Below are 26,429 nucleotides of genomic sequence, written 5' to 3'. Positions count from 1 at the left end.
ACCATGTTGACTATCCCTAACAATGATATTCCATATGGTCATAAATTTTGTCCCTAAGCATCCCTTTCCAATAGTTTGCCCACCACAGATGTAAGACTCACTGGTCTATAATTCTGAGGATTATCCCTGTTGCCTTTCTTGAACAAGGGAACAACATTTGCTATCCTCCAATTCTCCAGTACCTATCCTCTGGCCAGGGAGGATGCAAACGTTATTGCCAGTACCCCAGTATTCCCAAACCTCCTGTGCCTCCAGGCGTATTTCCCCCTTTATCCCTGAGTGGTCCTACTGTCATATTAGTCATCCTTCACAATACTTTTTTCTAATTAGTGCATAAGAGCTCATAGCATTAAAATTTGCTGTATATTTTTATATTTTATAATTTCAGAGAGGAATGTTTCAATTGATCTGGAATTTTTACAAGTTTAAATTTTGAATGTTATTTTTGAAATTGTTATATCCATCTATATCCCGTTAGTCCATCATACTTTGTGTTTTAGGCTTTATGTGAACTGGAGATTTATGAGAGGAATTGAGGCGCAGTTTCTGGCTCTACAGAAGGGATTTAATGAGCTTATTCCACAACATCTTCTTAAACCTTTTGATCAAAAAGAAATTGAGGTAACAAGCTTTTCGCATTTAGTTAACATGTAACTTAGTTTACTCAATATTTAAACTGATTGTTTCCAACTCACTTCCCAATTCCCTTCTCAATCAGCCTGCTACCTGAAATGTGCAAGATTTTCTATTCATGGTTAAGACTGTAGAGATCAAGAAATCTCCATTTTCTTTGTAAAATCTGCATGCTTTTTCTGCCAGAAAACAGTGAATTTGTGTGAGGTTGGAATATTCTGGTACAGTTTGGACGATACAAGCCCAGAAACCATTGAAGTACAGATACAATGAATACAGCTGGCAAAATCTCTGGACATCAGGAAGGTTCTGATTTCTAAACAAACACAAACTGTTGGAAGAAATCAGCAGGTCAAGCATCTACAGAAAAGAATAAACAGTAAACATTTTAAGCCGAGACCCTTCTTCAGGACAGAGAAGGAAGGGGGAAGCTGCTAGGTGGGAAGAAGGAAAGGAGGTTAGCTGGAAGGTGATAGTTGAAGCCAGGTAGCTGAGAAATGTCAAAGGCTGGAGGAAAAAGAACCTGATAGGGGAGGGGATTGGACCATAGGAGAAAAGGAAGGAGGGGACCCAGGGACGTAATAGGCAGGTGAGAAGAGGTAAAAGGTTAGAGTGGGGAATAGAGGAAAGGGGGAGAGGAACTTTGTTTACCAGAAGGAGAAATCAATATTCATGCCATCAGGTTGGAAGGTACCCAGACGGAATATAAGTTGTCGCCTCTCCATCCTGAGGGTGACCTCATCTTTTAGCACAAGAGGAGGCTATGAACCGACATATCAGAACAGGAATGGGAATCAGATTTGAAATGTTAGGCCACTGGGAAATCCCACTTGTGGCAGATGGAGTGGAGGTGCTTCCCAATTTATGATGGGTCTCAACAATGTAGAAGAGGCTGCATCAGGAGCACGGGACACAATAAATGATCCCAGTAGATTCGCAGGTGAAGTGCTGCCTCACCCGGAAGGATTGTTTGAGGCTGTGAATGGAGGTGCTTGAAGAGGTGTATGGACAGGTGTAGCATTTAGGCTGCTTGCAGGGATAAGTGCCGGGTGGGAGATTAATATGCAGGGACAAATGGCTGAGGGAATTGCAGAGGGAGCGATCCGTGTGGAAATGGAGGAGGCAGGAAGGTAAAAGATATGTTTAGCGGTAGGATCCCTTTGAAGATGGCAGATGTTGCAGAGGATAATGTGTTTGATGTGGAGGCTGATTGGGTGTTAGCTTAGGTCAAAAGGAACTCTATCACTGTTTGGTGGCAGGAAGGTGGGGTGAGCACGGATGTTTGGGAAATGGAGGAGATGCGGGTGAAGACAATATCAATAATGGAGGGAAGGAAATTCCATTCTTTAAGGATGGAGGATATCTCTGATGTCCTGGAACAGAAAGCTGCATCCTGGGAACAGATGCAGCGGAAGTGTAGTAACTAAGAAAACTAATCTGTTTAATTATTTGCACAGCTGAATATTGTGGACCTGCCTTGCATAAGTTTAAAGTTCAAGTTGTTCACTTCTTTCTGCTTGACAGTTTCTTGGTAATCCTTTAAAATGTTAATTTCAGCTATATGTAGAGTATAATCCCTAACATCACACACTTCAAATTTGTTTAAATTCACCCATGAAAGACGTACAAGGCACTGACAATTTTAAGTTTGAAGCTGGATCGCTGGAAACACTCAGTAGGTCAAGCAACATCTGTAAAAGGAAAAGCAGTTAATGTTTTGGACTCTTTGCCAGAACTGGGGAACAAATTTGTTTTCAATAGGTGAGAAGGTTTTTTTTCTTTCTGTTACTGAAAACTAACTTGTATTTCTTCCTTTTGCAGTTGTAACAAAGAATCCTGAACCTGAATCATTAACTTTCTCCTGCCACAGATGTTGCTTGACGTGCTGTCCTATAAAATGCCAAAAAGGCTTTAAAGGGTAGATGTTGGGATGTTTTCACTAGTGAGAGAATCTTGTCGAAATAGACATAACTACAAGATTAGGAGCCAGTCATCTGGAAGTGAGATATATAGAATTTTCTTCTTGCAGAGCGTGGCGAACTTCTGGCATTCTCTGCCTTGGTGGAAGCTGAATCATTAGATGTGTTTAACATGGAAGTGGGTAGATTGAGGAACAGAGTAGTTTGGAGCAATAGCACAGAAGAGCCAGCATAGACCAGCCATGATCATATGACAGGCTTGTTGGTGTACTGCAGCCCTATTGTCTTATGTTCTGAGTATTTCTTACATATTCTTCTTTTGTTTCAGATTTATAGCATTTGCTTTTTAATTTTATTTACATAATTAGAAATAGGTATGTAAAACACAGCTGATACATTTTTATTAGCTTTGATTTGTTAACAATTTTGCATATACCTTTATATAAAATCAAAGTCAAGTTTATTGTTATATTCAAGTACAGTACATGTATGCACTAGTACAATGTAGAGGATGTTCATAGATTCTTTGCGTCTGATTTTTTTTATTCCTGCAGCTTATTATTGGTGGGTTGGGGAAGATTGACATAAAGGACTGGAAAGCTAACACACGTCTAAAGCATTGTACATCTGACAGCAACATTGTGAAATGGTTCTGGCAAACAGTGGAGATGTTTGATGAGGAAAGAAGAGCTCGACTACTTCAGTTTGTAACCGGTTCTTCCAGGGTACCTCTGCAGGGATTCAAGGCATTACAAGGTGGCTGTCAGATGAATCATACTTTACTAAATTTTGTTGATTTTATATTGCTATGTAGATATAATACATCTCCACTGTAATCTCTGCTACAAGGATGGCATTTTGAGGAATTCACGTGCAGTACATCTACACACAAAGTTACTAATCAGATAAAGCCAGGAAAACGAAAATAAATTACTGTAGATCAAATGAAAACTGATTTGCTTTAGCAGTCAGCAGCAGATTAACAGCTCACCACTGATCTAGATTATTAGAATATTTTCCCACACTTCCTTAGAATTTGTTTCATTCAGCAGTAAAAATAGCAACACATCATGACCCACAAAATCATGAAAAGAAATGGCTGACTAGGATACTCTGAAGGACTTGCAAGCTGATTATGGCACAATGATACTACAGGCTATTGAAGATGAAGAAGTGAAAAGAATGTGGTGGTAATAGGGAACCATATAACTAGGGGGTAGATTATGCACTTGGTAGCCACAATCTCTGCTGCCTCCCTTGTTCTAGGGTGAAGGATGTTTTTACTAACTGAGGAACTTGGAGTGACAGAGAAAAGTCCAACCACAGTAGTCCATGTGGAAACCGTTTATGTAGAAAGGTCAAAGGAAGTCTGCTGAAGGAATGTGAGCAGTGACAACCAAGGGTCCAAGTTATACTGCAAACCTACAAAAGTGATTAGTGTCTGAATCGTGTGCAGATTGGCATGGATTCAAAGGAAGATAATTAAATGTGTTGTTCAAAGATAGAGGTGAAAGAAATGTGTTCCAATTTATGCAACACCAGCCTCAGTACTGAAGAAAGAAAGGAAATCCTTTGCTACAAGCCTATCTTCAATTGGGCTAGCAAATTGAATAACTAAGGCCAAAGGTAAGGCTAAATCAGGGATAGCAGATTCTGATGAATAGAGATTTGAAAGCTATTAGGAAAGAACAAGTCATAATTCAAGATAACACACAAGTCAATGATATCCAGAAGCTCTCAGGGTAAAGATGGCACATATAAATATAGGTATAAACCAATTTGAATCAACAAGGGTAAAGGTGCAAAAGCTAAAATGAAGGCTCTTTATCTGAAGGCATGTTTGCGCTTGTAAGATGAATGAATTACAGAGATATGTTTGCAAGGTAACCAAGTCTAGGAATAAAATATTCCAGGATATTGCATATTACAGGTAATAGAAAACAAGGCAGGGTAGTCTTGACATTAAAAAATTATTAAAAATAGTAGAGAGGAAAGATATTAGATCAGAAAATTTAAATCAGTTAGCTTGAAAGTAAGAAATGACAAAGGATGTAAAAAATTGTGAGATTTATTTTCATGCATTTTATCTACAGTACATTCAGATACCACTTATCCAATAACAGTAATCAGTTCATTAATCTGTAGTGTGGCAGCCTGTGCGATTACTTGGTACCAAATTTGAAGAAAAGATTTGAATTACAAAGATGTGAGCATTTGATATTACTATCAAGTTAATGAGGCCTGCTAAATTTGAAGTCAGTGCGAATCAAGGAAAAAGCTCTCCAGTGGTGGCCACTGTATCTTACACAAAGGTGGGCTTAGTTGTTGGAAGGCAACAGGATTTCACTGTAGGAGCTCAGAATTCAAGACCCAACTAGCTTTGTAAAATTAGAATGTGTTCTCTCATAATAATGTAATTTGTGCCCAGGTGTAGCAAACATTGGAAAATACTCAGGCTTAGCCTGACTTGGTTACAAATATCAAGTGGCTAGAAGCTCTTAATTTCTCCACTCTTCTCCCACTCTAACCTATCTTTGTTTGTCCCTGTACCAACAAAGTCTAACATAAGCTGGAGAAATAACATCTGACCTTCCATGCATACTGCATCTCTTAGAACTCCATGTTATAGAACACAGAACAGTACAGTGCAGGAACGAAGTTCTTCAACCTACCATATCTGCACTGACCATGAACTCGTTCCATACTCACATGACTTCTCGACTTTTATACTTAGTGTCCCAGTCCGTGAAGGCAAGTTTGCCATATGCTTTTTTTACCACCCTAACCACTTACTACTTCCAAGGAGTTCTGAGCTTGCACCCCAGCATCCCTCTGTTTATCAATTCTAGGAGTACTTTTACATTTGACTTTCCAAAATGCACATCTCACCTTGCCTGAAATTTACTCCATTGATTATTTCTGTTCCAAAATTTCCAACGAATCAATATCCTTCTATACCTTGCTCACTATCGACAATTATCATGTCATTTGCAAACTTACTAATCGGACCACCTTTATTTTCACCCAGAACATTTATATGGCAAAAACAGATGTCCCACTGCTGTTCTCTGTGAAATATGGCTGGTCACAGACCTCCAGAAACACCCCTCTTGTGTTCTAGGACAAAGCCAACTTTGTATACAATTCACCAGCTCACTACATATCCCATATAACAATCTTCTGGACCATCCTATCATGAGGGATTGGTTCTTGTCAAGTGCTTCACTGAAGTTCTTCTGGACACTACCCACTACCCTCATCGTCTTCATTACTTCCTCCAAAAAACATGTTCAGATCAAATTTGTAAAACAGAACTTCACTATACAGATATATTGACTTTTGCCTAATAATTCTATGTTTTTCTAAATGCAAGTAAATTCTGTCCCTTAGAATTGTACCCAATAATTTTCCTGCCATTGATGTAAAACTCTCTGGCCTATAATTTCTTGATTTTATTCCTGTTGCTCTTCTTAAATGAAAAAAATGGCAATTTTACTGTCCTTTGGGACTTTGCCTGTGCCTGTGCTACACTCTTTGTTAAAGCTCCCTGGCTTCCATCAGTATCCCTCTAATTTGTAATGACCAGTGTGTGCAAAAAAACTTGTGCTATGCAATTTTTTGTCCAGTGATAACAGCATGTGCACAATGAATTTCATTAATATCGACATGTCCTAGAATACCAACACACTCTCCCTAATCTTATATCCATGTACTTCTCCTTGATGAATACTGATGTAATGTACTCAAATGCCTCGTGTTCTTTCTCTAGCGGTACGCATAACTCCCCTGCATTGTCCTTTAGTAGACCTACCTTTCCTAGCTAACACCTTGCTCCTAATGTACTTATAAAATGATTTAAAATTTTTTTTAGTCCTACTTGTCACATACAATTCATGTGCCCTTTTAGCCTTCTGAATTCCTTTTTAAGGACTTTACTGCTTCCTCTATATTCCTCAAAGGCATTGCCTGTTTTCAGCCTCCAAAATCTTACAAATGTTTCTTTTTTCATTTTTATCAAACTTACAATATCTCTTGTCATCCAGGATTTACAAATCTTAGCATTCTTATATTTCATTCTCAACAGAACTTGTTGGTCCTGAACTCTAACCAGCTGGCCTCTAGAAAGAGTCTCATACGTCAGATGTGGATTTACCCTGAAAATGCACCTCTCATTCTACTTCTACCCAGTTCCTGACTAGTTCTGTTGCGATTAGTGTTCACCAGATTTAGTATTTCCACCGAAGGACCAGCCTTATCCTTATCCATAACTAACGTCTACATACAGAATTATGATCGCTGTTCCCAAGATTGCTCCCCCACAGAAACTTTGTTCACTTCGGCTCACTTCCCAATACAGGGTCTAGTATGGCTCCATCCCCAATTGGACTATGTACATGTTGTTTCAAGAAAAATATAATGAAAGATAATTAACTCAATTTTCCTTTCTTCACATTTGCTACCTGGCTTGTTCAATATTTCTGTTATTCCCTCTTAGTTTCCAGAAACAATAATGTTTTGTATTCACATTTCCAGTATTATTTTTTCTCTTGCCTGCCCTCATTCATTTCCTTCTATTCCCATCTCCTCCGACACGAGTTATTTTTAACACTCAATATTTTCCCTGAACTGACCTCACTCATGACCTCTTATGTCTTTTATTCACCACCTTATCACAGATATTTCATTTGATTGACATCTCGTGTTTCCTGATGAAGAGTATTCAACTTGAAATATCTCTTCCTCCTTTCCACAGCTGCTGCCTCACCTATTGAATATTCACAGAATGTCTGATATTACTTTGGGGTGCGTAGCTTCTTATGTGTCCAGTGTGAGCATTTCTTGCTATCACAAAGTGTCTCCCTTTGGCTAACGAGTAGTATTTAGAATGAGGGTCCTCAGGAAGAGTCTTGAGTTAGTCCGCCAACTCTATCTCTGGTTGAATTTGGTTGGAAGCAATTAAGCTTCACATTCCACACTCACTAGCTATTTGAGAATGGGAATTGCTACCTACTGCTAGTTATATAGTTGTTCAATTTAAGAATGGATGTGGCAGGACTGCAGAGATGAAACCTGGGCATTTTGTACTATTGATACTGAGCTATTTGACAACAATATATTCTGCAGCATCTGTGTTTGCATTGGTTCTCATTATCATGATCCTTATCCTTATTAACTTTTTATAGCATTTGTGATTACATAAAATTATCATTATGTTATTCTTAAACTGCTTGCATATTATATATTTGCTTCTCTTCAGAGTGATCTTTTCCCTAGATGCCGAATGAAAAATTTCTCAAATGAATTAATCTCATCACTTTTCATATCCCATTGAAGTGTATTAGAAGTTAAAAAAATAGAGCTGTTTTGCTACTGATGTATGGTTTAACTAGATTTTGTATTTGTAAGGCTCTACAGGTGCTGCAGGTCCAAGACTTTTTACCATCCATTTGATTGATGCCAACACAGAAAACCTTCCCAAAGCACATACATGGTGAGTTTTATCTTTTAGAAGATGGAAAGTATTTGCATCATTGTCTTATATTGTTGGTAACCTTCAAGTTGGTAGCTTACAAATTATAATCATCAGTCATGGTTAACTGTATAAAGGGTCTTGCCTGCTTTAACGACATACTCAACATGTTAGTAATAGGATGTATTGGAAATCCATAATGATAACCTTTTCAAAGATCCTTTTGATTGTAATTAGTAGACATCTCTTGTATGCAGATAAGTGTATATTACTGATTAATGAATTGTTTAACATCCAAGTAATTGGTTTGGCATGCTACCTATATGCCTTAGCCTTAGTTAATCTTTTTTTCCCAATTTCATAGCATTATTTTTGTCAGATTACTCTAGAATGTTAATTCTTTCTTTCTAAATCTTTTTATTAATATTAGTAATATGGACAGAATACAGATGATATATTGATAAAGAAATTACCAACATACACATTCCATTACATATGAAAAAAAAACATACATAATAGTTACAATATAAATGAGTTTACCAAGACATAAGCCATAAGATATATGTATGGACATAGTAAATCTAAATATTTCATAATGTATAATATAAAAAAAACAGAAAAAAGAAAGAAAAAAAAACAAAAAAAAATTTATATAATGCAAAACTAACTAATCTAATCTAATAACTATAACTAATAAGTAATATAAAAATAAACAAACAAAAGAGAAGGAAAAAAAAAGTGGGCTGTTTATAATATCTCACAAAAATAAGTATTCATCAATGCCATCACTTCCGGTCCTCTCAAAATACATAAGCTAAAAGCTGGGAAATCAAATGTACTTGGCACAGGGTCATATTACATCATATGAAAATGTTGAATAAATGGTCTCCATAACTTTTCAAATTTAATAGAAGTCTCAAAAGTACCACTTCTAATTTTTTCTAAATTTAAACATAACATAGTTTGAGAGAACCAATTAAATACAGTGGGAGGATCAATTTCTTTCCAATTCAACAATATAGATCTTCTAGCCATCAGAGTTAGAAATGCAATCATTCGATGGGCTGAAGAAGATAAATGCTGTGAATCTAACATTGGTAAACCAAAAATTGCAGTAATAGGATGAGGTTGTAAATCAATATTCAAAACCGCAGAAATAATATCAAAAATATCTTTCCAATATTTCTCCAAAAATGAACACGACCAAAACATGTGAGTTAAAGACGCAATTTCAGAATGACATCTATCACAAATAGGACTTATATGAGAGTAAAAATGAGCTAATTTATCCTTGGACATATGGGCCCTATGTACAACCTTAAATTGTATTAGTGAATGTTTGGCACATAACGATGATGTATTAACTAATTGAAGAATTCTATCCCAATTCTCACTAGAAATACTAAAACTAAGCTCTCTTTCCCAATCCTGTTTAGTCTTATAAAGGGGCTCTGAACGTATCTTCATAATTATATTATAAAGTTTTGAAATAAGCCCTTTTTGAAAAGGGTCTAATTCAAATAAACTCTCCAAAGTATCTGAAGGCACAAAATTTGGAAACGTAGAGAGTACAGAACTTAAAAAATGTCTAATCTGTAAATATCTAAAAAAATGAAATCTCGGCAAGTTATATCTGTTGGATAATTGTTCAAAAGACATGAAACAATTATCTAAAAATAAATCAGAAAATCTTAGTAATCCCTTAGTTTTCCAAGCTGAATAAGCTTGATCTATAATGGAAGGGTGAAAAAAATAATTAGATACAATAGGACTATTTAAAACGAATTGAGTCAACCCAAAAAATCTCCGAAATTGAAACCATATACGCAATGTATGTTTAACTATCGGGTTGTCAATTCGTTTCGGCAATTTAGAAAGAGCAAAAGGGAGAGAAGTCCCTAAAATAGAACCCAAAGCATAAGCTGATACCGATTTAGTTTCTAAACTCACCCAACAAGGGCCAAAAGATCCACCCCCATCTTTCAACCAGCATAACAAATATCTAATATTAACTGCCCAATAGTAAAATCTGAAATTAGGTAATGCTAACCCGCCTTCCTTTTTTGTCTTCTGTAAATATGTTTTACCTAACCTGGGATTTTTATACTGCCATATATATGAAGAAATTTTAGAGTCAACATTAGTAAAAAAAGATTTCGGGATAAAAATTGGTATCGCTTGAAAAATATATAAAAACTTAGGTAAAATAACCATCTTAATAGCATTAATCCTACCTATTAGAGATAGAGACAAAGGTGACCACTTAGTAAACAAACCTTTAATCTGATCAATTAAGGGTAAAAAATTAAATCCAAATAAATCTTTATGGTTCTTTGTGATTTTGATCCCTAAATAAGTAAAAGAGTCATTAACTAATTTAAAGGGTAAATTTCCATAAATTGGGACCCGTTTATTTAATGGAAACAATTCACTTTTATTAAGATTTAACTTATACCCAGAAAACTCACTAAATTGAGCCAATAATGATAAAACTGCTGGAATGGATTTCTCCGGGTTAGAAATGAATAGTAATAAATCATCTGCATACAAAGATAACTTATGAATATCTATCCCACGATTAATACCCAAAATATCCTGTGATTGTCTGATGGCAATTGCCAAAGGTTCTAAGGCAATGTTAAATAGTAATGGACTAAGAGGACATCCCTGTCTAGTGCCCCGAAATAGGCGAAAAAAGGGAGATCTTTGATTATTGGTAACCACTGAGGCTACTGGAGTATGATAAATCAATTTAATCCATGATATAAATATCGGACTAAAATTAAACTTCTCCAACACATTAAATAAGTAAGGCCATTCAACTCTGTCAAATGCTTTCTCCGCATCTAATGAAATCACGCATTCTGAAGTATCATGTGAGGGAGTATAAACAATATTCAACAATCTCCTAATGTTAAAAAAAGAATAACGATTTTTAATAAAGCCAGTTTGATCATCTGAAATAATTTTGGGTAATACCTTCTCCAATCTAGATGCCAGTAACTTAGAAAAAATCTTGGAGTCTACATTCAATAAAGATATAGGTCTATAAGAAGCACAATTAGTAGGGTCTTTATCTTTCTTCAATATTAGAGAAATGGAAGCTCTATAAAAAGATTGTGGCAAATTCCCTAATCTAATGGCCTCCTCAAAAACCTTACCTAACCAAGGGGAAAGAGTAGCGGAAAAAAATTTAAAAAATTCAACTGTATAACCATCTGGACCCGGTGCTTTCCCAGAATTCATTGAGGAAATAGCCCCTTTAATTTCTACATCCGTAATAGGAGTATCCAATATCAAAAGATCATCAGATGATAACCTTGGAAAATTTAATTTCCCCAGAAAATCAGACATGGTATTATAATCTTGAGGAAATTCAGATTGATACAGGGAGGTATAGAAATCTTGAAATGCCTTATTTATCTCATCATGATTAACTGTCAGATTCCCATTCTGCTGACCAATCTTAGTGATTTGACGTTTAACCAGAGCATTCTTCAATTGACTAGCTAACAGTTTACCAGATTTATCTCTATGTATATAAAAATCAGATTTAGTTTTCATTAATTGATTTTCAATCGAGGATGTAAGTAATAAACTATGTTCCATTTGAAGTTCAACCCTTTGTTTGTAAAGCTCCTTACTAGGAGCAATCGAATATTTCTTATCAATCTCTTTAATTTTATCAACCAATAAAAGAGTTTCCATCTTGATACGTTTCCTCAAACCAACAGAATAAGAAATAATCTGTCCACGAATATAAGCTTTAAAAGTGTCCCAAAGTGTTCCGCAGGAAATATCATCTGTAGAATTAGTTGAGAAGAAGAAGTCGATCTGCTCCTCCATAAATTTAATAAAGTCAGAGTCTTGCAACAAGGTAGCGTCAAATCGCCATTGTCTAGCATTAAAAGCTGTATCCGTAAATTTCATAGAAAGTAATAACGGAGCATGATCAGAGATAGCTATAATATCATAGTTACAACCGATTACCAATGGAATAAAACAAGAGTCTACAAAAAAATAATCAATTCTTGAATAAGAGTGATAAACATGTGAGAAAAAAGAAAACTCTTTGTCATTAGAATGCCGAAATCTCCAAACATCAAAAACTCCATTGTCAGTCAAAAAGGAGCTAATACAAGTGGCCGACTTATTAGGTAAAGTCTGAATAGATAAAGATTTATCCATCAGAGGATTTAAACAACAATTAAAGTCACCACCCATTATTAACTTATATTCGTTTAGATTGGGTAAAAAAGTAAATAAAGACTTAAAAAAGTCAGGACAATCCACATTTGGAGCATAAACATTAACCAAAGCAACCTTTTTATTACAAAGTAAACCCGTAATTAACAAAAATCTGCCATTCGGATCCGAAAAAATATCATGTTGAACAAATGAAATAGAGGAGTCAATAAAAATTGAAACTCCTTTTACTTTAGCATTCGAATTTGCATGATACTGTTGACCCCGCCAAAATCTAAAAAAACGAAATTTGTCCTCCCTCCTCTCATGAGTTTCTTGTACAAAAATGATATGAGCATTAAGTCTTTGGAATACTTTGAAAATCTTCTTTCGTTTAATTGGATGATTTAAACCATTAGTATTCCAAGACACAAAATTAATGGTCTGAGCCATAATTCTATAATCAACCCTTTGGTATAGAAAGGGTTAACCAACTTATAAACTCATGCACCCGGAAGAGGAACAAAAGTAGTGAGAAGACCCGGAAGTGACGACAACACAGACATATTTGAAGTTCAAAAACAGCCCGAATAAAAAAACTAACACAAACTGGTACAAAAAAAATAGAATTAGAAAACAGACCATCCCCCCACCCCCCGAGAAAAAGAGAAAAAGCCAAAATATGACTTAAAAAGAGAAAAAGTAAGACTAATCCTACCCCCATGTCAGCTGAAGAACACTCCATATAAAAAGGATATATATAAAAGAATCACCCCGACTTTAAAAATAAAATCGCTATAATAAAAACCATATTTCTAAGTATAGTTAGTTGTAAAAAGAATAAAAATATAATCACTAAAAACAATTAGAACTCGGGCTCTGGCCCAGACAAAACAAAAAATATTTAAGCTGAGATAAGAGATGCCTTGTCTGGAAGAAACACGAAAAATATAAACATAATGCCATCTTAAGCAAAACCAAAAATCTTTTCCAAAAAACCACCATCTTAATCAAGGAAAAAATTACCTTCAAAGAATTAAAAATATACCTTCGAAGGAACAAAGTTAATAGACAAGTATGTAGTTAAATGATTAAAGTGTATAAGGCAAAACAATTAACATGACACAAACACACTTTAACTTGAGTATAAAGTGTAGGATGAACCTACACCAATAACCAGATTATAATTCTGGTTTAAGAGATCGAGAACCATCTTATACGATCAGAATCATTCATTTATTAAAGACTGGTGTCTGTAGCAGTAGGGAAGTTCTCCTCCAGATATTTTCTCACTTCTGAAGTTGAAAGGAAAACTTGTCGTGGAGCATTCGACGGAGAAATTCGAAGCTTCGCAGGGTATAGAAGCGCAGGTTTCAGATTTTTCTCATAACATTCAGCCATCAACGGTTTAAAAAGAAGCCTTCTTTTTAAAAGATCTGAACTAAAATCTTCGATCAGGCGGAAGGAAAAATCTTTGATTTTAATCATTCCTAGTCAACGAGCTGCTCTTATAAGTTGTTCTTTGTCATGTACATAATGGAACCGGACAATTACCACCGAAGGTTTGTCTGTAACACTCGGTGATCGACGCCGAATTCTATGTGCCCGATCCAATAAAGGGGGGTTATTCGGGAAAATTGTCGGAAACGCTTCTTTTAAAAGTTGAGCAAAATATTTCGAAGGGTCATCTTTTTCTATGCCGTCTGGAAGACCAAGTATACGTACGTTCTGTCTTCTGGAGCGATTCTCAAAATCGTCACTCTTGGCTTTAAGGGCTTCCATCAGCTTAATGGTCGAAATTAAATCCTGTTGCAGTTTTCCAATAGTCAAATCTCGCTTCCGAGCTTCTTCTTGCAGAGACGCAATAAGAGCTTGTTGCTGTTTAATTACTAAATCCGTCTTAACCATGTACTCTTGAAAAGCCTTTATATCTTCTTTAAAAAATTGTTGTAGTTCAGCAAATTTTTGATCCAAAACCTCCATAAACAATTCAAAAGTTAATGGTGTTTGTTGTGTCGGAGCCTGCTTTTTTCTGTTACCGTTCGGATTACGTCCGGGATCCCGTCCCTTAGAACTGAGAGACATTTCTGTTTGCATATCATCAAAAGTTCACAACAAACGCTTGGCAGTAAATCCAAAAAAAAAGAATAAAGAAACTTTCGGTATAGGTAAAAATAAGCTGAATAAGGGTGATCAAAGGTTAAAAAAAGTAAAAGTTATGGAGCGAATCCAAAACGGTACTCACTCCATGAGCGTCTCCAGCTGACTCCCCTAGAATGTTAATTCAATGGATTTGTTTATCTTAACTGTGCCTCACAAAAAAAATTGCAGTAGCTCTCCAGCACCACAATTCTATAGAATTCATTGTGTGCCATATTTAAATTACCTTTCAACCAGTGTTCCCTCTAAGGTGTGTACATGAGCGTGTGCACTTCTCTTTTGCTACTAGCACACAAAGGAATTTAAACTGCGTACAAAAGGTTGTCACCCTATACCTTGTAGGCATGTTAAACATTTTACACGATTGTACACAATCACATTTCCTGTTCCAGTTTCTGATGTGGATGGTGTTGACAACATGGAGTTTGCAATAATTTGTCTGCAGATTCTAGAACTGGTTTATTTATACTGATTTTATTGAGAAAATTAATGATTCACTATGTTGAATTCCAAAGAAGCAAAGAGCATGAAGTGCAAAAAACTGCTAGTTCATTTAAAGCAGAATGGCTTAATGAAACTGTAGAAACCACTACACCAAAAGCTCATTAAGTCAGGAGTGAGCAACTATGAGAAATATTTATGTGCAATATAGAAAATGGTCTTGCTTGCATGTATTGTCACATTGCAAAGTTGTTGGTGAACTTGCAAGTGGGAAGAAGTGGAGTGATATTTGGAAACTTGAATTTTCAAAACATCATTTAGCAAGCAAGTCACTTATGGATGCTGTGCAAAAGCTCCAGCGAGAAAATCCTGCATTACCCACTACAAGTCTGCTACACAAAAATACAACTGCAGATGCTGTGGATCAAAGAATACGTACACAACACTGGACGAACTAAGCAGGTCAGGCAGCATCCGTGAGAAAAGAGTAGCCGATGTTTCGTGCCGAGACCCTTCATCAGGAATGGGGGGGGGGGAAGAGAGGGCTGAAGCCCAGTAATAGAGATAGGGGATGGGGTAGGGCCTAGAGGCGCCAGGTGGAAAACAAATCAGAGGAAAGATAAAGGGGGAGGGGGAGGAGATAAGCATGAAAGAACTGTAGAGATAAAAAAGCAGAAAGTTGAAAGGGGAGAGAGGTAGAGAGGGACCTGGGAGAGGGGGAGAGGTTTACCAGAAATTGGAGAATTCAATGTTCATACCACCAGGCTGGAGGCTGCCCAGACAGTAGATGAGGTGTTGCTCCTCCAACCTGAGTTTGGCCTCATCATGGCAGTAGAGGACATATCTAGATGGGAATGAGAGGCAGAGTTGAAGTGGGTGGCAACCAGGAGGTCCTGTCTATTGTGACAGATGGAGCTTAGGTGCTCGATGAAGCGGTCCCCCAATCTGTGTTGGGTCTTGCCGACCGGATGCAATAGACGACTCCAGCAGACTCGCAGGTGAAGTGTTGCCTTACCTGGAAGGACTGTCTGGGACCTGGAATGGTGGTAAGGGGGGGAGGTGTGGGGACAGGTGTAGCAATTGCACTTGCAGGGATAAGTGCCAGGTGGGAGTTCTGTGGGGAGGGACGTGTGGACCAGGTAGTCATGGAGGGAATGATCCCTGTGAAAAGCTGAGAAGAGTAGGGAGGGAAAGATGTGCTTGGTGGTGGGGTCCTGTTGAAGGTGGCAGAAGTTGCGGAGGATAATATGCTGGATCAGGAGGCTGGTGGGGTGGTAGATGAGGACAAGAGGAACCCTGTCCCTGTTGTGGTGACAGGAGGATGGGTTAAGGGCTGAAGTGCGGCAAGTGGAGGAGATGTGGGTGAGGGCATCTTTGATGACGCCAGAAGGGAAACCACGATCCTGAAAGAAAGAGGACATTTGAGAAGTCCTGGAACAGAAAGCCTCATCCTGGGAGCAGATGCGGCAGAGACAGAGGAACTGGGAATAGGGAATGGCATTTCTGCATTGGGCAGGGTGGGAAGAGGTATAGTTATGGAAGTCAGTGGGTTTGTAGAAGATGTCAGTGGATAGTCTGTCTCCAAAGATGGAGACCGAGAGATCAAGGAAGGGGAGAGAAGTGTCCGAGATGGACCAAGTGAATTTAAGGGCTGTGTGAAAGTTAGAAGCAAAGTTGATGAAATTGATGAGCTGAGCATGGGTGCAGGAAGCAGCACCAATGTAGTCGTCAGTGTAGCGTTAGAAAAGTTGGGGACTGGTGCCAGTATAGATTTGGTTATGTGGAACAGTCTATGCTCCAAAACGTTCCCTTCACGACTACCTGGTCCGCACGTCCCCGTCCCCCCCACAGAACTCCTACCTGGCACTTATCCCTGCAAGTGGCAAATGCTACACCTGTCCCCACACCTCCCCCCTTACCACCATTCCAGACCCCAGACAGTCCTTCCAGGTGAGGCAACACTTCACCTGCGAGTCTACTGGAGTCCTCTGTTGCATCCAGTGTGGCCTCCTCTACATTGGCAAGACCCGACGCAGACTGGGGGACCGCTTCATCGAGCACCTACGCTCCATACGTCACAATAGACAGGACCACCCAGTTGTCACCCACTTCAACTCTGCCTCTCATTCCCATTTAGATATGTCCATACGTGGCCTCCTCTACTGCCATGATGAGGCCAAACTCAGTTTGGAGGAGCAACACCTCATCTACCATCTGGGTAGCCTCCAGCTTGGTGGTATGAACATTGAATTCTCCAATTTCCGGTAACTCCCTCTCCCTCTCCCTCCCCCTCCCCCTTCCCCTATCCTAGGTCCCTCTCTGCCTCTCTCCCCTTTCAACTTTCTGCTTCTTTATCTCGACAGTTCTTTCATGCTTATCCCCTCCCCCTCCCCCCTTTATCTTTCCTCTGATTGGTTTTCCACCTGGCACCTCTAGGCTCTACCCCCTCCCCATCTCTATTACTGGGCTTCGGCCCTCTCTTGCCCCCACCATTCCTTATGAAGGGTCTCGGCCTAAAACGTTGGCTACTCTTTTCTCACGGATGCTGCGAGGTCTGCTACATATGTTTGTGAGAGTATAGATGGAGAGTGAAAACAATCAAACCTAAAGGAGATCAAAGTTCTTATTGATAGTGTTTTGCTAGCTGTTGAAATGAATACCTTTAAATATAAAATTCAGTGTGTACATGTTGTTATCACTGGACAAAAAATTGCACAGCACAAGCTTTTTGCACACACCAGTCATTACAAATTAGAGAGAACATTGCTTTCAACATCCGGATTGCCTACCTGATTTGCACTCAATAGCCTCTTTATTGGATACATCTGTTCACCTGCCAGTTATTTGCAAATATCTAATTATGTGGCTGATTAGATGTGGAGATACCTAATAAAGTAGCCACTAAGCGTATGTCATGCATCAGTGATGGCTATAATCATATGTGACCTTACAACTGTGTTTACTTTTTTTTTCTCTCCTCAGTTTTAATCGTATAGACATCCCTCCTTATGAGTCTTATGAAAAGCTTTATGAGAAATTGTTGACAGCGGTTGAAGAGACGTGTGGCTTTGCAGTTGAGTGAAATATGTGAGTGCTTTTGAAGTTGATAGGAACACTACAGAAATGAAGTTCTGCAAGCATCATGATGAGCAACGCACTATGTAACAGAGAACTAACAATTTACTCACATGGTTGCTATAACTTGCAAATGATATAATGGCGCTGATCACTCAAAAACAGAAAGGCAGTAAGATTTCTTGAAAGAGGATACTAGGAAGCTCGCAAATGAAGAAGAAACTGAATCTGTTTAACAGAAAAATGGACCTGTTTCAGTTGTATCTTACATTTTTAAGTTGTATGCTTGAAACTTTATTTCAAAAACTTTGCACAGTAAACAAAGACAGATCCTTGCACATTTCATTTCTTTCCTTATTCCTTTAACCAATTACCCAACCATTAGTCTCAAAAGTGTGGTCCAAGAGAAATTTTTCATTCTTCCAAAATCTGAAACTGATATTTAAAAATACTGGATGATAAACTAGAAATAGTTCTTTTTCTAGCTTGTGTATTTTTTTTATTAACTCTCATCACAGACAGTAACTATACGGTGTGTTTTAATCAAATCAGATTATTTTTATCTATATTTTGTTAAAAGAATTGTATTCCTCCATAATGAATTACTGTTTTTAGGAATATTTACTAATGTATTTACAAAGAAAACCTGAACATCTGTTCTAATGTGATGAACCCTTTAATACTGCAATTATGTTTTGGCTCCAAAATTAAAATTGTTGTCATGTTGGAATGTTTGTTTTACAAATAGCTTGAGGTAAGGTATCCTCTGTTATTCTTTGAATTCAATTTCATAATGTGCATAAAATACCAACTTTTACAAAATTAATTTAAAATGAGAGCTGAATTTATGAAACCTGAAAATAACTTTCATTACTCAAAGGATTGATGCAGTAATGTTCAGAAAAGTCCAGCATTGAAACAGCTAACAAAGGAAAATTGACGAATTGCATTTGTAGCACAGTTGATTGATTCCCAGATTTATTTATTTATTTTTTGTTTTTCATCTGGTTAGTCTTTAAATTTTCTTGTAATTCTTCTGGTGCCTCACTATTTTGTCCTTGGCTCTGAATTTACAATAGCAGACATTCATGAAAGATTAACTGTGATGACAGCTTACTAACAAGAATTTACCAATAGTTTAAGCAGATAAATGAACAAATGTAAGTGTTGAGGTTTTGCTATCACAACAATGTATCCATATTTTAACAGTTTTCAAAGTTTTATCATTTGTTCCTGGATGTTGAATTAAAGTTATTTTTAATTAATATTGTGAACCCTTTTGGAAATCTGAATAAGAAAGAAATGGCATTATTTAGACTGTTTTACTGCCTTAAACTTTAAAAAACTCTGGAACCTTAAACGGAAGCAATGTATAAATTGGGAACATTCATTGCTTCTATAACCCTTAGAAGTCATTTTGAAGAGCCAGTATTCCTATTGTTTCATTTGATGTTCTCAAATTGTGTCCAGTAGATTTCAGACTAACGTGTGATCTTAAAACAAAATAGTGATAAGAAAAATACTGTAAACACTCATGACTGTAAACTTTTTAGGTGTTTGGTAACTCTGACCCAATATCCTATCTGTTTTAATTCCAGTAGTATACTGTATAGTTACAGTTTTGAGCAACATCAAATTTATATATTTCTATGTGCCCTTTGACCTCTCCTGAAAATGTTACACATTTGCTCTGAAGATTCGTTTTGAATAAGCAGAATTTTGGTTTGCTTTATGATTTAGATGTAAGCAAAATTTCTGCATTTTCCAACATTCAATCTTTAATTCAGTGAGACTGATGAGTTGAATAAGTGTGGCATAAATTCAGCTAGACTTAAAAATCATATTACCCTTATTAATTTTACACAGTGAAGAACTAACTGGAATCATTAATCAAAGCAGCATTGAAATCAATATCCTTGTCTGAAATATTGGCTTTGTTTTCTGTATTTTTGGAGCAAAACTCAGGTACTAAAGTTAGACAAACTGTATGGGGAAAAAAATTAGCACACTTACATTTAGTAGCCTGGAATGAGGATTTTATTTCCACTGATACGACAAAAAAATGCCGATGCTAATATTTCAGCACAAATTTCAGAATCTATTTTGAATGTAAAAGTGATATATAATTATGAGAGCTTGTCAACAATGTTATTTCTCATACTGTTAGATTTAAGAAAGGTTTCCTTCTATCTTTATTAGTATATAGTGTTTAAGCAACTATTACACCTATAATTTGCCCTAATATATATAATTTAATGTGGTTTCCAAACAAAAATATTTTAACTTTTAATTTTTTTATAGCTATTGGAACAACATATTCTGATACTAAATTTAGTCTTTGTAGTAGGCATAGTAAGTTTCTTTTATTGCTAATTCTAGTAAATTATAGAGACAAATCTAGAACAATTCTTTTTTTGCTTGAATTAGCAACACTAGAAAATAATGCCATGTGAACGATTACTGAGTTCTTTTCAAATTTATGAATTTCCTTTAGATAACTTTTTAATTTGGGAAACGGGTAATTGTTTAATGTAAAGTTAATCACTGGGTACTCAAGTTAATTTTCCAAATTAAGCATGTTGAATTGCACATTACCAGTAAGTTCCTCTTTAGTATGAAGTTCAAAAACTACACTTATGTGTGATTGACAATAAAGAATACAAATACTCAGAAATCTGAGGAAGCATCATAGTTTATCAAATATTTAAATTGATACTAAATGTTAGGATATAACAATTTTTCTGTCAACTTTAAACTCAAAATTTGATCTGTTACTTCAGAAATATACAGTATGAGTGATCTGAAAATGGATTTCCTATTTTCAAAATTGTGCTGCAAAGAATAACCACTACCTTAGGAAAACATGCTAAATCTATGGGATTAGTAAGACTAAACACTACTTTATGCAACTTCAGTCCATGAGCTGTAATTTCTTTGTAAAGTTTGAATTATATTGTTACTTTTGTTGTGTAGAAATGTAGGTCCATGCATTTCTTTGTAGAATTAGGATATTGCATGTTGCAAATACCCTCCTATCAGCAGCATAATTGTTTAAATGTGCACAAATATTTTTGTTCTGTTTATTTTTGTCCTCCAGTGAGATAGAAAATTCCTTACCAAAATATAAAATACACCCATTTATTCTTCCATATGAATGCAATTGCATCATAAATACCACAGAATGACTTTTTTTGCAAATCTTAAAAGGTAATGTGATTTGCGAAAAGTTCTCTATAGAAAGCTGTGGAAGAAAACAAAAGTTAGCAGAATTTGCAGCTTAGTTTTCTGAAATATTTATTAAATCTTAATACAAATATTGAAACAGCCTTTACTTAAAAAAGTAAAATTTTAATTCTGGAGTTTAAGTTAAATCTAGGATTATGCTACTTTGTTCAGTCAACCATAGCCATTTGGGCAAGCCATTTATAGGATCCACAAATGATGTAAATGACTTGAACATTTAACATTGCACTTTAAATTGAAAGCTAATTATCCAGTGCTCCTAAATGTAAGCTATGATTGTGGTACTTCAAATTAACAGTTATATACAGAATTCCATGTATATTTATTTAGCAGAGAAGGGGAAATTATTGTGGCATTCTTCAACTAAATAGTAATGAACTACAAAGAAATATTTGGAGATAGAATTCGAGTCACCTACACAATAAATATAAACACAGTAAGATCATAAAAGCAAGTGTCCTTTTAACATGTTTTTTTTTAATATAGAATAGATAATGTGTTTCCATTTGAATTGCATACATTACAGAACACAGTATTTTGGTGAGGTTATAGAATAAATGCAACTTATGCAGCATTCCTAATCATTCTGTTAGGAATGGGAGAAAAATTGGAGAACATATTTCGACAGACAAATTTCATTTTTTTTCTAAATTTGTTTTATCTCCAGTTCATGGCAAAATAACACTGGCCTCCAAAATAATTAAAATTGGAAATCCTTTAGTGTAATTTTACAAAATATTTAGCCCAAACTTATATTTCTTTCATGACACCAGATGCCGAGAAAGTGTATTTTAGCCAGTAAGCAATCTAACTTGTCACAATTGTAGGAAATAAAAGTCAGCTTGCTCTTCAAACAAAATAGAAAAAAATGTACAGATAATATTTTATAATGCTGGAAATATGGAGCAGATCAGGCAACATTTATGGAGAAGTTTGAGGTTACCTGAACTGTAACAGTCACGCACATCAGATCAGTTTATCTAAGCAGTAATTTTTCTTGAATATGGAATGAGTACATTGTGAGACCTGATCCTTTTTCTCTTCTTAATTTATTGTTGCCTATGGGACACCAACAGACTGTATCTTAAAAAAAGACATTTTGTTCATGTTGATTCAGTGCAAACACAACTTGTCAATTATTATGAATAATGCTACAATCCATCATTGTAGAGATTTTTCATATTTATTATCAAAACCCAAAATCTGCTCAAAAGAAAGCATTGTCAGAATTGAATTGGTGGTAATAGAAGAGGGGAGGAGATAATTTTCCCGGTTGTTGGTGCTAAATATTGCTCTCTTGAAATAGAAATGTCACGCTGATTGAACTTTTTGTTTTGGATGAATATTTTCATCTGATTATGGCAACATATTACTTGATTTTAAAATTGATTTTCCAGCACACAATGTTATTACTTGCTAATCTTCAATTATTTTTAAAAGGCTTGTGTGGAAATTTATTTTGGAGCATGTTTTCTCCTCAGACATTGAGGCACAAAATTTAATGTTTTTATTATAACAATACAGAAGTTATTGTATTTTAACACTGGTATTATTCTCCAGGTGTGGGTAGGAGAAACAATCATGTTTTATTTTCTTAGGTTCCTCTCTGTAAATTGTATTTAATGAAATGGGGTAAGTCAAAGAAAAAATTAGATGTGGTAAAACCTGGCTAGAGATAAGTAGCCTTAACCCTTTTACTCCTTTCTGTATTCTCCATGATGCATCTAAACTTGACATTTTATTAATTGAAACTGATATGGTTAGATAATAAATCTACTTCTCAACAAAATTAGATTACTCTTGAGGATAAAATATGTATCTTCTGTGACATTTGCGAACATACAGTATTTTGGGGCATTTCTTGCATATGCATACTTCTGTCCCAATGATAATTTGATGTCCCAGTTTTAGTGATGAAATGCATCACCAGAACCAAAACAGAATTCATATGCCTCAGCTGTAATTTTTCTGCCATTAACGTTATTGAAGTGCTATAGAAAGACTTAAGATATATTCCTCTCTATTCATTCCTGCATTGATATGAAGAAATAATTTGTTTGGGGAAAGATCTATTGACCCACTAAAATAGCTCTTAGCTGTGCTGCCATTAATTGCAACTGGGCTTTTTCTTCCCTTTTCAATGCTGTAAAATTTCTGCTGTGTATTGATTATTGTAAATTATAATGACATGCAAATAATAAGCAGGGAAGAATGGAGCAAGATCTGAACATGTAAATACTGTGGCACAATTTGAAGTAGCTGGCTTACTTTTTTTTATCTCTCAGAGTAGTAGTGGCCTGACTATATTGATATGGTTATTTCTGTGAAATTATGGCATATTTGGAGCAGTAAGGAGAAATGAAGGGAAAGGCTAATTTTGGATCTAATATAAGAGACTGCTAAATTGAGGAAATAGGACATTCATTTACACTAACAGGCTGTTCATATCACTTAATCAATTCAATTCATTTTCTTGAGTGATTTAAATTGCCAAAGCCAATACCTTACCAAGTAGTTCAAATCTATGCTAATAAATTGTTTACTACTGAAACTGACTGGCAGAGTGGTGTGATATACATAAGCAGCCACGGTGAAAGCCCATTGAAGATAATTATTTTAGTTACTTTTAATCCTTTGCTTGTCCAGTATAATACAGTAGCATTGCAAAATATGATATCTCACTGTACCAATCTGGAGATCTTGCTTTCATAATTCAAGATCAAGGAAAACGGTTGTGTAATGTGTAATAACCTCAAGTTTTCTAATGTGTCTCCTAAATTTGTATTGTGACAGAAATATTACTGCAATAATCATAGCTTAATTACTTGATGATGCAGTTTTACCCGGCCCTTATTTCACTTTTCCCTTCTTGTAATATTGAAAACAAAAAGTGCCATTTCCTATATAACTTGCAATTGTGTAGCTCTTTTGCCATTTGTTACAATATATATACACCGAGGTTGTCTGATAACTGCAGAAATTACCCACGAGTTAGAGGTTCTACACTGACTTTTGTGGGCTTTTTTTGGAATTATTTTTTTAAAGGATTGAAGATAACACTCCAGAAGGTAAAAGCGCTATAATAGTCAAAAGGTTCAGAGCTGCTTTTCTCCTATCTTGAAACACACCTGTCTTTTATGTAAGAGATCTGTCCTTTTTATTTTCGGTAATAAGCTTACTTTTGCAAATTGAATTGTTTTGATGAATATTTATTAATTAGTAATTAATCTGACGAAAATTATTGCTGTATTAACTTTTTCATTGTTGCTGCTAAAGTCCTTTAGCATCAGTTTTGTCGTGAACAGTGTATAAATTTTTTGTTTTAACTGTGAATTGGGGTATTTTTTAATATTGATGGTATTGAATGAGGTATGGAGTGAATTTGATGGCTAGTAATTGAGTAGGATGTTGGACTCAAAGCCACATTCATTTTTGTTACATGCAATAAAATTTGAACTTTAAATATCTGTGCTGATTTGAATTTTTTGCTTGATCTTAATGCTTTTAAGTCAACATACCTGAATAAAGCATGTCTTAGAATGAAGCAAAAATTGGAAAAATCTGAATTTTATTTATAACTAGGTTTTTAAGTATGTTTTTCATTCTGACAAATTTAACATTGCAGATCAATAAGTATAGATTTGGAAGGTTATTGTCATCTTAACATGTGGAATTAGAATTTACTTTTCCACGTTATGGTACACAAGTTGATTTATTTTAGGAGTTTTTCCCCTTGTCCTTTCTGTAAATCTGATCACTATTTATGCAGCCCCCAATAGAGCTTTTGTTGGACAGGGTGATAGAAATTTTGGATATAATACACAGAACAAATTCTAAGTATAACTCTTGTGAACTTTGAACTTTAATACATGAACTCTAAACAGCTCATGGTAATTCAAAGAATTGCTGTTTATGGATCCAGTTACATGTCTTGACCAGCATTAGGCCTAGTTATATCAATAATTAAGTGACATGGACAGAACAAGCACAAGATGGAATGAGAATCTAAATCTGTGATAATAGGCTGAAGGAGCCAAAGACAAACTCTTATAACTAGTGATCAGATTTGCAAATAGGACAAGGGGAAAAACTCCTAAAATAAAATGTCAGGCAAAAGCTCTATGGGGGCTGCATGTGACACCTCTGCTGTCTCAGGGCATAATAGCTGAGGACTAGTTTGACTAGCTGCATTAAAGCCTGGTATGGAAACACCAATGCCCTTGAATGGAAAATCCTATAAAAAGTAGTGCATAGTGTTTCATGGGTAAAGCCCTTCCCACCATTGAGCACATCTACACAAATTGTTGTCACAGGAAAGCAGCATTCATCAACACGGACTCCTACCACCCAGGTCATGCTCTGTTCTCACTGCTGCCATCAGGAAGAATGTACAGGAACCTAAGAACTCACACCACCAGGTTCAGAACCATTTATTTACCCCTCAACCATCAGGCACTTGAACCAAAGGAAATTACTCAGCTTCACTTACCCCATCAGTGAAATGTTCCCACACCTAAAGACTCACTTTCAAGAACTCTGTCTCATTTTCTCAATATCGATTGTTTAATTATTTATTATTATTTCTTTCCTTTTGTAATTGCATAGTATGTTTTCTTTTGCACACTGGTTTGGTGCAGTCTTTCATTGCTTCTATCATGGTTATTTTTATTATGGATTTATTGAGTATGCCTGGAAGAAGATGAATCTCAGGGTTGTATAGGGTAACATGTACTCTGATAATAAGATTACTTTGAATTTGAACTTTGGTGAATTTAAGGACTGATTTGGCTGTTTTAACAGGATTTGAGTAATTTATGTTAAAAACTCTTGCAAGATGTATTTTGCTAGCTGGCTTGCTAATCTATGTCTGCTCCTCACAATATTTCCTACTCTTGACATCAACTGGGGCCTGAAAATTATCCAGTCTTTAAACTGCATGCAAATTTAATAGTTTCATTTTGCAATGTTGCAGAAGGAAGTTGTGTCAGGAGCTATCCTCAGTTTTGCCATATGATAGAAGGAAGGTGAAGGAGCTGAACATGCTTGGCTAAGGAACGACCCAGTGGAACTTTTGCGATGGTGCCCTCAGCTTCAATGTTTGACCTCTAACAACCACAGCTATATTCCCATTTTCAGAAGTACAGCTCCAGCCAGTGGAGAGCATTTCTTTTGATTCCTACTGACTTCAGTGTATACAATCACTGAAAATTAATATTACCAGAAGGGGGTCTTCAGTCTTTAGAGAAGCAACTAAATGCAGAGTCATGAAGAATATTATTTAAGTAGAAGGAAAAAAGATGTGT

The 26,429-nt window shown here is 36.0% G+C and overlaps 1 protein-coding gene across 5 annotated transcripts in view; it reads left to right on the top strand.

Annotated features, from left to right (window-relative positions):
* The window catches only part of smurf1 (SMAD specific E3 ubiquitin protein ligase 1), a 128,877-nt gene extending 104,288 nt beyond the window's left edge, over window positions 1–24,589 (top strand). For 3 of the 5 annotated variants that reach the window (XM_059979510.1, XM_059979508.1, XM_059979512.1), the window contains 4 exons: window positions 501–621; window positions 3,107–3,308; window positions 7,959–8,043; window positions 17,791–24,589. In XM_059979510.1, coding sequence (XP_059835493.1) covers window positions 501–621; window positions 3,107–3,308; window positions 7,959–8,043; window positions 17,791–17,890 — 508 coding nt within the window. In that variant the 3' untranslated portion in view covers window positions 17,891–24,589. The remainder of the gene's footprint in view (window positions 1–500; window positions 622–3,106; window positions 3,309–7,958; window positions 8,044–17,790) is intronic. The other 2 variants (XM_059979511.1, XM_059979509.1) reach the window with 1 other exon arrangement.
* Window positions 24,590–26,429: the final 1,840 nt, after the last annotated feature.

Source organism: Hypanus sabinus, chromosome 9 (assembly GCF_030144855.1).
Source record: "Hypanus sabinus isolate sHypSab1 chromosome 9, sHypSab1.hap1, whole genome shotgun sequence".
NCBI lineage: Eukaryota > Metazoa > Chordata > Chondrichthyes > Myliobatiformes > Dasyatidae > Hypanus > Hypanus sabinus.
Note: the sequence above shows the minus strand (reverse complement) of the source record. Positions and strands in the feature narration are given on the sequence as shown.